This window comes from Haplochromis burtoni, unplaced genomic scaffold (assembly GCF_018398535.1).
Source record: "Haplochromis burtoni strain Fernald_Lab_line unplaced genomic scaffold, NCSU_Asbu1 Contig_796, whole genome shotgun sequence".
Taxonomy (NCBI): Eukaryota; Metazoa; Chordata; class Actinopteri; order Cichliformes; family Cichlidae; genus Haplochromis; species Haplochromis burtoni.
In genome coordinates this window covers 123464-134618 of record NW_024583157.1, presented here as the reverse complement: position 1 = coordinate 134618, position 11155 = coordinate 123464, and the positions used below count along the sequence as shown (strand labels likewise).

Here is an 11155-nt window from a genome sequence, read left to right as displayed (position 1 = left end):
GAGACAAACAGAAAATGGCAGGTGAACACAGAAGCTGCCATGTCATGTTTTCAAAAACACTTTAAGGATCCATATTTAGAGTATTTTTTGCCGTTTTTACTCACTGAAGCACACAATTGATATTCAAATATGAAAAATCAAAGCACTCTCAAGCGCAGGTAATCAAATCATAAAACATAAATGAAACTAGCGCTACTTTTAAAATGTCTACAAATTTAAAAAAAAGCCCCATCTGACTAATCAGAGGCATGATTTAAAATAGTTTTTGCCTGTGAAACTCTGAAAAAGTTTCCTCTTGCTATATAAGAAATGAACATGTAAATGACAGCTGTGTTGAATTTTTTGATAAAAGTATTCATAAAAATATGCAGCATGAAAGGACTAGAGGGACTGAGAGATGCCTCAGGCTACGTCCACACTAATGCGTTTTTGTTTGAAAACACGTCGTTTCCTCTCCGTTTTGACATCCCGTCCACACTGAAATGGCGTTTTTAAACATGCTCCAGATAGCTTTTCTTCAAATTCTTTAATTCTCACTCCTTTTACTTCTGTGTTACTCGCAGCAACAACTCGACCTCATTGTTAGTCCATTTTAAAACATCGGTGCTTTCCTCTGCATTTTGCTGCAACGTTTCAAAAAGCCGTAAAGTAAATAAGCGCCACACAGAAATGAGGTAGGCTGAAGCTTCTTGCGTTTTACGCATGCGCAGTACTGGAACATAAGCTTTTTCGGCCATTTCAATGTGGATGCACAAGTCTGTGAAAACGACTGAAAACGCTAGTGTGGACTCGGAGCACACGAAACAAAAAAACTAGTATCCATAACTCGAAATTTCGAGTTATTTTTTTCAAAATTTAGACTTATTAACTCAAAATTTTGAGAAACATAACTCAAAATTTCGAGTTACTTTTCTCAAAATTTCGAGTTAGCTCTGCCAATCAAAAATCTACGTGAATGAAGTCACTTTCTTGTTACCCAGAAGCTTCCGGGTAACAAGGAAATGATGTCATTCACGTAGATTACTGATTGGCAGTGCTAACTCAAAATTTCGAGTTACTTTTCTCAAAATCTTGAGTTAATAAGTCGAAATTTTGAGTTAATAAATCTAAATTTCGAGTTAATATGTGAAATTTCATAACAGAACTTGACAATTCGAGGAAAAATAACTTGAATTCTTGATTATGATCTTTTTTTTTTTTTAGTGGGCGGAAACGGGCTTCCATAGTTACAGACGAAAACACCTTTCAAATCTGTCGAGCTAGTGTGAACGCAGCTCAGATCTGCAGAAAGTTTCATCACGTTCATGCATCGTCAAAATCCAAGACCCACAAAATTCATTTTACTTTACAGTTTACAACTCAACTGAACATTTATATATGTAATGTGTTAGATTAGATTAGATTAAGATATAGATAGAACTTTATTAATCCCTCGGGTGGGTTCCTCTGGGAAATTCGATTTCCAAAAAAGCACAGCACCGACAGAAGTTACAGAGTTACAGTTTTATATATATATATATATATATATATATATATATATATATATATACAACCCCACAAAACCACACACACACACACACACACACACACATATATAAATACAGAGACAATATAAATAAAATATACGAAGGGGATAAATAGAATAAATAGGAATAAAAATAAAAATACAAGTGAATTGCACATTTCAAGTATTGAGTCTATTGCACTGTTGACTATTTACAAAAGTATTGCACAAAAGGTATTGCACAGTGAGGTGAAGAGGCACTACAGCTTAGTTGTTCATATAGTATGTGTAAGTCATTTAGCCCTTTAAAATATGGAGTTTAGAGCTGCTGTGCTGATTTATTATTATCACCGTTTGCCCTTTTTAAACTGTTGATTTGGTAAAGCCATTTTTGGAGTTGATATGATGATGAAGAGCTGCTGTACAAACTACTCGATTAGAAACCTTAATTTCTATTAAATAATTAATTTATTTCTTTGCACAAATGATTGGAGGAAAAAGTACATACCCAGCAAAAAAACAAAACAAGTAGTTTTTTTGTTTGAGTTTACAGGAACAGGAGGCGTGATACAGCAGGAAGCATGGCCCCTGAGTCTCAGCAAGTAAGTGCGAATGTGACAAAAGAAGAAGAGACAGGAAGCCACATGCTGCTCCACTTTACAGAGGAAGAATACTGGCTTACTGTGCATGAGAGGTTGGTGTGAGTGAGCAAGAGTGTGGTCTTCATTTGTCAACACCTCTCTTCCTGACTGTGTCAGGGAACTCAGTGTGATATGGTATCTCCCAACAAACTCCCTTCCACCTACACTCCATATATTCCTTGAGGTGAAACCTCTGTTTTCTCTCCAACTATCCTCTTCCACACAGCCAAGAATTTACAGCCTCCAACACTTGAGAGCGAAATGACAGGAACTGTTAAAATATCATTGGCTGTTTTGTGATCCAATGTGCGCCTTGATCCCCGCCTGTTTCTGAAGGGAGTAACATGGAGGAATAAAAACAAGATAAGTACTATTCCGTGTGTGTCTGAGACACTGTTTCCAGCTTTGTAAGAAAGAACATTTATAACCCTGTCACATAAACTTAAATAGGCGAGACTCTATTGAGCTCCTCTCAGCCGTGACAGAGAAACCAGCATCCTTATCTGCCTCCCTAACTCCTTCTGTCTGTCATCTCAAAAGCTGACCTCTTAAACCCCTGGTGACCCCCACCAGTGGCAGACTGAATGAACCATAGGAAATATGTTGCCTCACAGGAAGCCGCTACAACTCCCTGTTGTGTACAGGGGAATGTGATGCTTTTTTTACACCATTTGACCTGGTGCTCTCATCAGCACTGACGTGTTACCTCTCTGCTAACGTTAGAATATGGGAGCACTGCAACCACTTATGTTATTTCAACGTACACACCCTGTCTTCCTGTTTCACTTGTTTGCCATATTCTTTTCTCTGGAGAAGAATATAGCAAATATTTCAGCCAATTCACTGAGTTGCAAATTATCAGAATATTAAAGTGTATTTATTTGACTTATATTATAGCTAAAGATTTTAATTCCTGGATTGTTGTTGATTTAGAAAATATTTGTACCCCTTCAAATTTTGCTCACTTTTTCATTTAGAAAAAGCTAAATGGAGAAAAGCATTTCTCCCTATCTCTCAATACTTGGTCGTTGAAAAAATGAACAGACTTTTAAATTTCAAAATGTAACCATGTGTAGCCCCTCAGTAGCATTGCTGCTTTGGACCTCTACAGACTTAGACTGGATGACTTATTCAATTCCTTTTGAAAAATCCCTCAAATCTTTTTGGAAAAGATTCAAAAAGATTTGAATTGAAAATCTTTTTGAATCTTTTTCAAACTTTATAGATTGAAAAGATCTCAGCTGTGTATATCAGCCAGGCATTTTCCTGAAGCCACTGCAGTATTGTCTTTGACTATATACTGTGCTGAAAGGTGAATCATCTTCAGTTCTAAAGCTCTATGGAGTTCTCAGTGAACAAGGGCAACTTAGGTCCAACTCTAGGATGTGTCGTTGTGACTTTATATTTATTTTATTTTATATTTATTGACTCATTGTGCTTCTGATAGCACAACTTTAGAAATAGATCAAATTTTAAAAAGATCCACTCCCATCAGTAACATTATCCAATTATAAAGCTCTGCAGCTAATAAAAATCCATGACTTTTCATGCTAACAGCAGGTTTTATCCAGGCTGAGTAACACAGGGTAGAATAGCCCAATCGTGAAGTATCCAAAGTCAAGCTACCAGCCAATTACCTACCTCTTCATGACATGGAAGCTCCTCTCAGGTTTCACTGCAACCAAGCTGATCAGGCACATGAGTCAATACACAAGCACAGCTCAGAAGGACATTGGGAATAACACTAAAAGGCAAAAACACCAGCCCCTGGTTAATAGAGCAGTACACCAGGACTAAGATCAGGAAAATCAACCTTAGTCCTGCCTGCAATGACTACAAGAAAGCCTCCAGCTCATTGTCCCACACATGGATACTAGAATGCTTGGTACTGTACAAGGCTAACAGTGCATTAATAACATTTATCGGGAACTCAGTGGGACTGTGGAAAACGACATTAGATGGCTGCTCTAAGGCAATCGGACCATCAAGTGCCTGACCAGGATTCCCAGCAATGATATCAAGATATTACTTTGACGAGATTAGTGTGGCCAAATGGTTGCAAAGAGAGGGATGGTGATGTGGAGTGAATGTGTGGAATTGCTAGAAGGCAAAATGGTAGATGTAAAACAGCTACAAGTACCCGAGTTTCCTACAGGCCAATGGGAATCATGATAAAGATGCACAAAGGCCACAGCCAAATACCTCCAGAAGGCAGGCTTGTACTAAGAGGTCAGCTGATATAAGACCTAACACCTGCGCCTGCATTAACACATATGCCATTTAGCCATCAGATACCCAGATTCAGTTCAATTCAATTTTTGAATTCAGTTTTATTTATATAGCGCCAAATCACGACAACAGTTGCCTCAAGGCACATTATGTTGTAAGGTAAAGACCCTACAATAATACAAAGTAACAAACAGAAGAGTAATAAGTTAGCTACTGGAGGAGATAAGTCCCGCTAATGTTAATACAGGCTCTGTGAGCATAGAGAAAGAGGGAGAGTGAGGATTACTTAGTTTCAGACTCACAAACAAACAAGTAGCATATGTGAATGCATCAGAGACACTCATACCAACCCCTAGGGGGTGACACGCACACTGTTTGACTCTACTGAAATTGCTAGCCATATTACATCTTTTTTATTACATCAACAGAGCCCAAATTAGTTAAGAACAGTATGTTCAGTCTACTTGTCATATGGACAGAATGTTGGCTATTGTGATAAATGTCAATTTCCAATGATTTGTGCATGAGATGTACAAGTGGCTCTTTATGGCCTGAGTATGTCCTTCACTGTAAAATCTAATATTGTGTTTAATTAAAAATATTAAATAGGCTGAACTCAATTTTTATTTTTATAAACTTGAAAAGCAGAAATTTTTAAAAACTGTTTTTGTTGATATGTATTTATTGGTCTCTGCTTTTGATTTGCCTTGCTGAAATATGTGAAATATGAGGACATGGACAAGCATGTGACCAGAAAAGACATTTCTGGCACAAGCTTGTGTTTGTGTTTGCTCACAAGCTTGTAGAGTAGATCAGTTCACACCATATATGTATGCAAATAAATATCGAGGTTGTACCATATTTCCTCTGGCGCGGGGGGGGTAAAAAGAGCAGGGAATGGAAAACAATGGCTCACTATTCTGCATTGTCCTGCTCTAATCCCCCCTATTTCACAGAATAAAAAAAAGAAAAGAAAAACATTTAACACCTTTCACAGGCTTGGCCAACACTTCCAGTTCCTCCTACACACTTAAGGTTACACAAACTCACACAACACTTGGAACATTCACAGGTTTCAAGTGTTTCCTTACTCTGTTCTCTCAGCATGAAATCAGCTTTTCATTAAAGGTTGGGGGTTCTTGTCAGTCACAGCCCCACTTCTCCCCCACCTCATCTCTTTCATCCATTCTTTATGGCTCCTCCTCCTTTTGGCACCCCATACGGCCTTTGTAAAAATTCATGCCCTGTGCCTAGCAAGGAAGTGGGGTTACATAGATCTTGTAGCAATAAAGAATACAATAAGATTTGATCAAACTTCTTTTTGTTTCCTGTAGCTAACTAGACAATCTGTAATTTACAGGCTCATGAACTCATGAATGAAATATTAAAATTGGAAAAAAAAACTATAATCTTAATAACTCTGTTTTTGTAACTATTGTCCATGATGTAAATATTTTTTCTGTAAAAGTTGTGTGTTTCTGTTCTGTGTCCTGTTCTATTTGTATACGTGCTTTTATTCTGCTGCTGTCACAAACAGCGTCCATAGCATGGAGCAGGGACGGCTGATCCTGAGCATGATGCTCATACACTCTCCACCTCCAAGCAGAGAAAAACTCCTCTATCGGATTGAGGAAAGGAGAGTAAGGTGGTAGGAACCCCATGACCATCCTTGGATGCATTGCAAACCAGCCCCTAATGAGTGGGCTATGGTGGAAATTGACATTGTCCCACACAATTACATAAATGGGTAGGTGAGGCCCTATGAGACCTCTCTCATTTTCAGGGATAAAATTGGTATAAAGGCAATCCAAGAAGATGAGGAGCTTGTGTGTGTTGTATGGGCCAAGACTGGGGATGCGACTGGCCACACCATTTTCAGAAATGGCAGCACACATAGTTATATTGCCCCCTCGCTGACCTGGGGCATCCACTGTGGCCCGGTGGCCAATAATATTACGGCCATGTCTTCGGCCCTTGGCCAGGTTGAAGCCAGCTTCATCCACGAACACCAGGATGTGAGGGGTCTCGTGTCCTTCCAATGCCATTATTCTCTAAAATAGAGTAAATAACGTAAAATCAGTCATACAGAAGAGTCATATACTACAGTTAGACAATTACATGTTCTCCCCAACAGGTTCAATATACCACAGGCCACTACTCCAGTGGTTCTAAACTAGTGATAGGCCTATGAGGAAGTACTGCAGGGGTATTTGATAGAAAGGGGAGTGGGAAATACTGATGACTTACTGAGATGTTACAGTAAAACCTACAGTATTAGATAGATTTGATTGGGAGACAACAAAATAAGGATTATAATGAGAATCGTATCATACAGTAAACTGCAGTTTTCTGTTGAAATTGTTGAAGTCAGATGAAGAAAATACTGATTCTGAAATCAGGTAAAGGAGGTATTGAAACCAAATAAGTGAACTACTGCTTACTGTGATTACAGGTAAGGTTATAATGAGAGACAACCAGTAACTGACTTACATTTACATACTGGTAGCGCAGCTCCTTCACTCTGTCAGAGTTCCTCTCAAATGGTACCCTGTAGATTTGTTTCATTGTCATCTGATGCTTCTTCAAAACCCGGTTTCTTGTGGAGATGCTTATTGTGTTTATATTCTGGAATATATGATTGTCCTGAAGGATGGCATCATGGATCTGTCTCAATGTGATGGCATTATTTGCTATCACCATGTTACAAATCTCTTGCACGCACAGTGCCCTGTCCTATACAACATATAACTCCATCATAGATTACATAGAGTACATACCTGTTTTCCCTGCGAAAGGTTTGGATGATGGAGGAGACTGTAGAGCGAGGCACATTAGGCTGCACTCGACGACCTGCCTCTGCCATTGTGAGGCCATGGTTTATGACATGGTCTATAATTGTGGCCCGAATTTCATTCGGGACAGCACAGTGTCTTCGCGCACCTCAGCCTCTTCCCCCTATTCCTCCACCACGCATTCTCAGTCCTCCTCCTATTCTTCTTCTTCTTCCTCCTCTTCCTTGAGGAAGAGCTTCCCCTTGTCCGTTTGCTTGGCCTTGTCTATCCATGTTCAGAGATCGGACTGGCTCTGGTCAGGCTCTATATATCTGTGTTTGGCAGCACACAATCATGGAACACACCTGTGTGTGACACTCCCCCTTCGTTAGTCTAGTTTCACCTGACTGTCAATGACTGTCATCAATTTATCAAATATTCAAAGAAATTCATATATGGTATTCATGGTATTATGTTCTTGACCAATTTTGACAATTGAACAGACAGTTGTGCATGCGAGTACTTACACAATGAAATCATGCTGACATGTTTTGGAGGGAATGATCATTAGACTGAGAATCAACTAATCAGTTTAGATCTACAAGATCTATTCATTTGGAAAATGTGCTAAATGTGGGCTAGCTGTATAACTGTAGGCTACTTGTACTTAATCATTTGCAAAGATGCACTGAGACAATTGAGACATGTACTAAGGCATTTGCCATTTGATAAAATGAATGAGAAATGCCATTCTGTTGTGAACATTTGCCAAGAGGTTTGGAGGTTTGTCCATGTTATTTTGAGAATGTAATTTCGGTTTCAAGAAATGAGCCAAACCAATGGAGAAAAACTGTAATCACATGATTATTGTGAATATGCATCTTGATGCATGCCCAATTATTCAGGTAAGGATATCACAGAAAGTTAATTCTGTTGATCCGGATGTAGCGTCTTCAAGTGTGACAAACTCTTTTAAATTCAGTCTCCCATTTTAAAACACTGAAGGTGTTTTGTTGTTTTACATAAATGTAAAATTGAGTTCCTGCTTATTTGACCCCCTCAGTAATTAACATTATCCTGCTATTTTCACATCTTCTCCAGTGGGCGTGGTAGTTTTTGCAGGTGACGTGTGACCTCAACGACCTTTTGACTGACTCCATCCCCCATCCCTTACTCATGTGGAAAGAATTTATTTTCAGCTTCTTAGTTCCTTTTCACTGCCCCTTTCTCCTGCAGACCCACCCTTTCTATGCTTCCTCCTGGGGCACTGAGAGTGCAGCTGTTGCTCTCAGCCCTCTATTATCCACCCGGAAGGGGTGAGTAGGCCAGGGCAGAGGAGGGTAGAGGACTAGAGCTGTGGAAGGAAAAAAAAGAAATTCAAAAAAATGCAGAGGAAAGTATGAGATGATATGTTCACATTTCTGGGAAGCAGTGGGTGTAGTCCTGGATTACTTGAACAGGTGTTACCCCAGTTTCTTTTATGCTTTGCTCTCCTCTGCTTCCTTAGAAAAACAATAAAATATGCTGGAGTAAAATCCTACAAATGTAATGGATAAAAAGGGGAAACCATTCACTTTGCCTGCAATTTTGGAACAGTGTTATATATATATCACTTGTTTCCGTAGTGACACAAAATAAAATTCAGCTTTTGTGTAATAAACCATATGTTCAGAATTAACTTCCTTTTTTACTGTAAATCTTTATTACTGTGCTTAATATTTAACATACCACTACAATAACCCTACCTTTTTTAGTTAAAACATTAACTATCCAAATCATACTTTATACATCACTGTTAAATACTTGGATACAACAATATCAAGTATCTTTGAAGTCTTTGAAGCCCGTTTTTTAATAATAAACATTAAAAACAACCTGTACCTTCTGTCTTTATTATAGTAAGTAACTATAAGCACAAGTAATCAATATTAGTAATGAATTTAGATGAAATGGTTGTCAAGTTAGTATAGGTAGACTTTTTGATAAAAAGTAAGGAGGTAATGTCATTAAAGTGTCTTAAAAATGAAGAAAAATACTACTTTAAATTCAGGAACTCTGTGGAAAGTGACATATTTGGAGTCATTTTGGAAGGAAAACGTGACTGGCACACACTGTGCATACAGGCGACATGGGGGTTATGCTGCAGAAGCTTCAGGGAAGACAGTTTTCTTTGAAAAAGTCTGAAACTTCTTTAAACACAGCCTGGAACTCGTGAAATCTGTTGATAACTTTCTGGTTTTGCAGATTCATGTAAACCACAATTCTTGTCAGTGGAGAATAAAAATGTGAACATTTCATAGTCAATTTTTAAAAAGCAATCTTTAACCAATAGCTTGATTTTGGCTTTAAACAGAAAAGGAGGAGAGAAAGAGAGAAAAGGAATACTGTATGACTTCTAACAGTTCACTCTTCGGTCAACCAGTTACTCCATTAAAACATAAAGTTGGTGACAGCAGGCTAGTGTGACTGATATTCACTCCACTAACCAGCTACTTTACCTTGACCAGAAGGAAGCCACCATGTAAACTGAACTCTGTTCCCCCATCAGTCAGTTGACTCACTCGCCATCCTATCCATCTCACTCCTCAGGATCAATTTGGCTGAGTTGAATGGGGGGTCAAGGCAATTTAATGCTCCTCCTGCATTGTAAAACAGGAGAGGAAGGGGTCAGGGACAGGCAGGTGGCAGTCAACTTTGTGTGGGCTGTCTGCATTCCTCTGTGTAAGTGTGTGCATGCTGGGGGATTGGAGGCAAGAGGGTTGACAGGAAGCAGACCACTGCCAGTGGTAAACGCCATCATAAAATGGATTGTTTTGTGTGTGGGACAGTGTGTCTGTACATTTGTGTTAGAGAGTCAGATTCCTCCACCTCTGAGAGTGAGAACTTGTTTTTGATTTGGGAATAATAGTCTAAAGTCTTAATCGTGCTGCAGTCCAGTTAGAAAATTGGAGCTTAACCAATTGGCACCACAATCTTTAATAATTAGGGCCAGAGGCTTTTCTCTTCTTCTCTTTACTGTTAGAGACATATGTCAAAATGGTCATAATTCTGTGACTGCACTTAGTAACACCAGACATAGTTGCTTATCACTTTCAACCTACTAAGTCCACTAGGCTGGACTATAGATTGGTTTTGTGACCCTTAGGAGAAAGTGATCCAGGTGATCTTTCAAACATTAGGTAAACATGTTAAGATTAATGAAAGCGACTGATATGTCTGAAATGTGTTCAATACATTGCTGATCAGAATTTTTGGAGGCAAGAAAAACATAGTTAAATGTCCACATTATCTTTTAAAATGTTGTTAAAAAGCAGAAATTCTTGCACAAATTGACAGTTAAACTGGGGAGCTACATGAAATATACTGGCCGATACGTGTCTGCAGAATACTCTAAAGTTATCCACTGAGGGTTTTTTGTTTGTTTGTTTGTTTGTCTTGTTTTTAATAAATGTTAATTTTCTTATTTATTACACTGACTGGTCTTGAAATTTTCACAAAGATAAAACTAAGTGATAAAGATAAAATAAACCTAAACATTCCACTGGCAACTTGATGGATGTTTATAGAATTAGAACTTACCTAGTATTCACTAATTTACATTAGTTAAAAATATTATTTATGTTATAATGAAGCTCTGTATCTTTGGATATCATATGAACTTCAAATCACATTTACATCTTTGGTATTGTGGTTGTTGTTGTCTATGTTGTCTTTTTTTTTTTTTTTTTTTTTTATAAAATGACATCAGAAACAGCAGTATGCGACATTACGTGATGGCAGAGCTTCAGTTCATCCTTTGTCATTTTTTTTTTTTTAATAAATAGGACAGGGGGAATGAATGAGAGAAAGAGGGGGAGAGAGAGAAAGAAAACCAAAGGGGAGAAGAGACGGTGAGAAGGGGGGGGAAAAATAAACAACTCCTGGGTCACCTGTATGGAGAAAAAAACAAACAAACAAAAAAAACAAACAGAGGAGACAGCAAACAACAAAGAGCAACATAATAATAGAGA

General features: G+C 38.3%; 1 protein-coding gene across 1 annotated transcript; it reads right to left on the bottom strand.

The window, feature by feature from the left end:
* Positions 1–4557: 4557 nt before the first annotated feature.
* Positions 4558–8603, bottom strand: LOC121812762. The gene is made up of 2 exons (XM_042215688.1): positions 6865–8603; positions 4558–6425 (listed from the first exon to the last, which is right to left on the bottom strand). Exons 1-2 carry the CDS (start codon positions 7072–7074, stop codon positions 5778–5780), a joined length of 858 nt encoding a protein of 285 aa, XP_042071622.1. The 5' UTR covers positions 7075–8603; the 3' UTR covers positions 4558–5777.
* Between the last annotated feature and the right edge of the window lie 2552 nt (positions 8604–11155).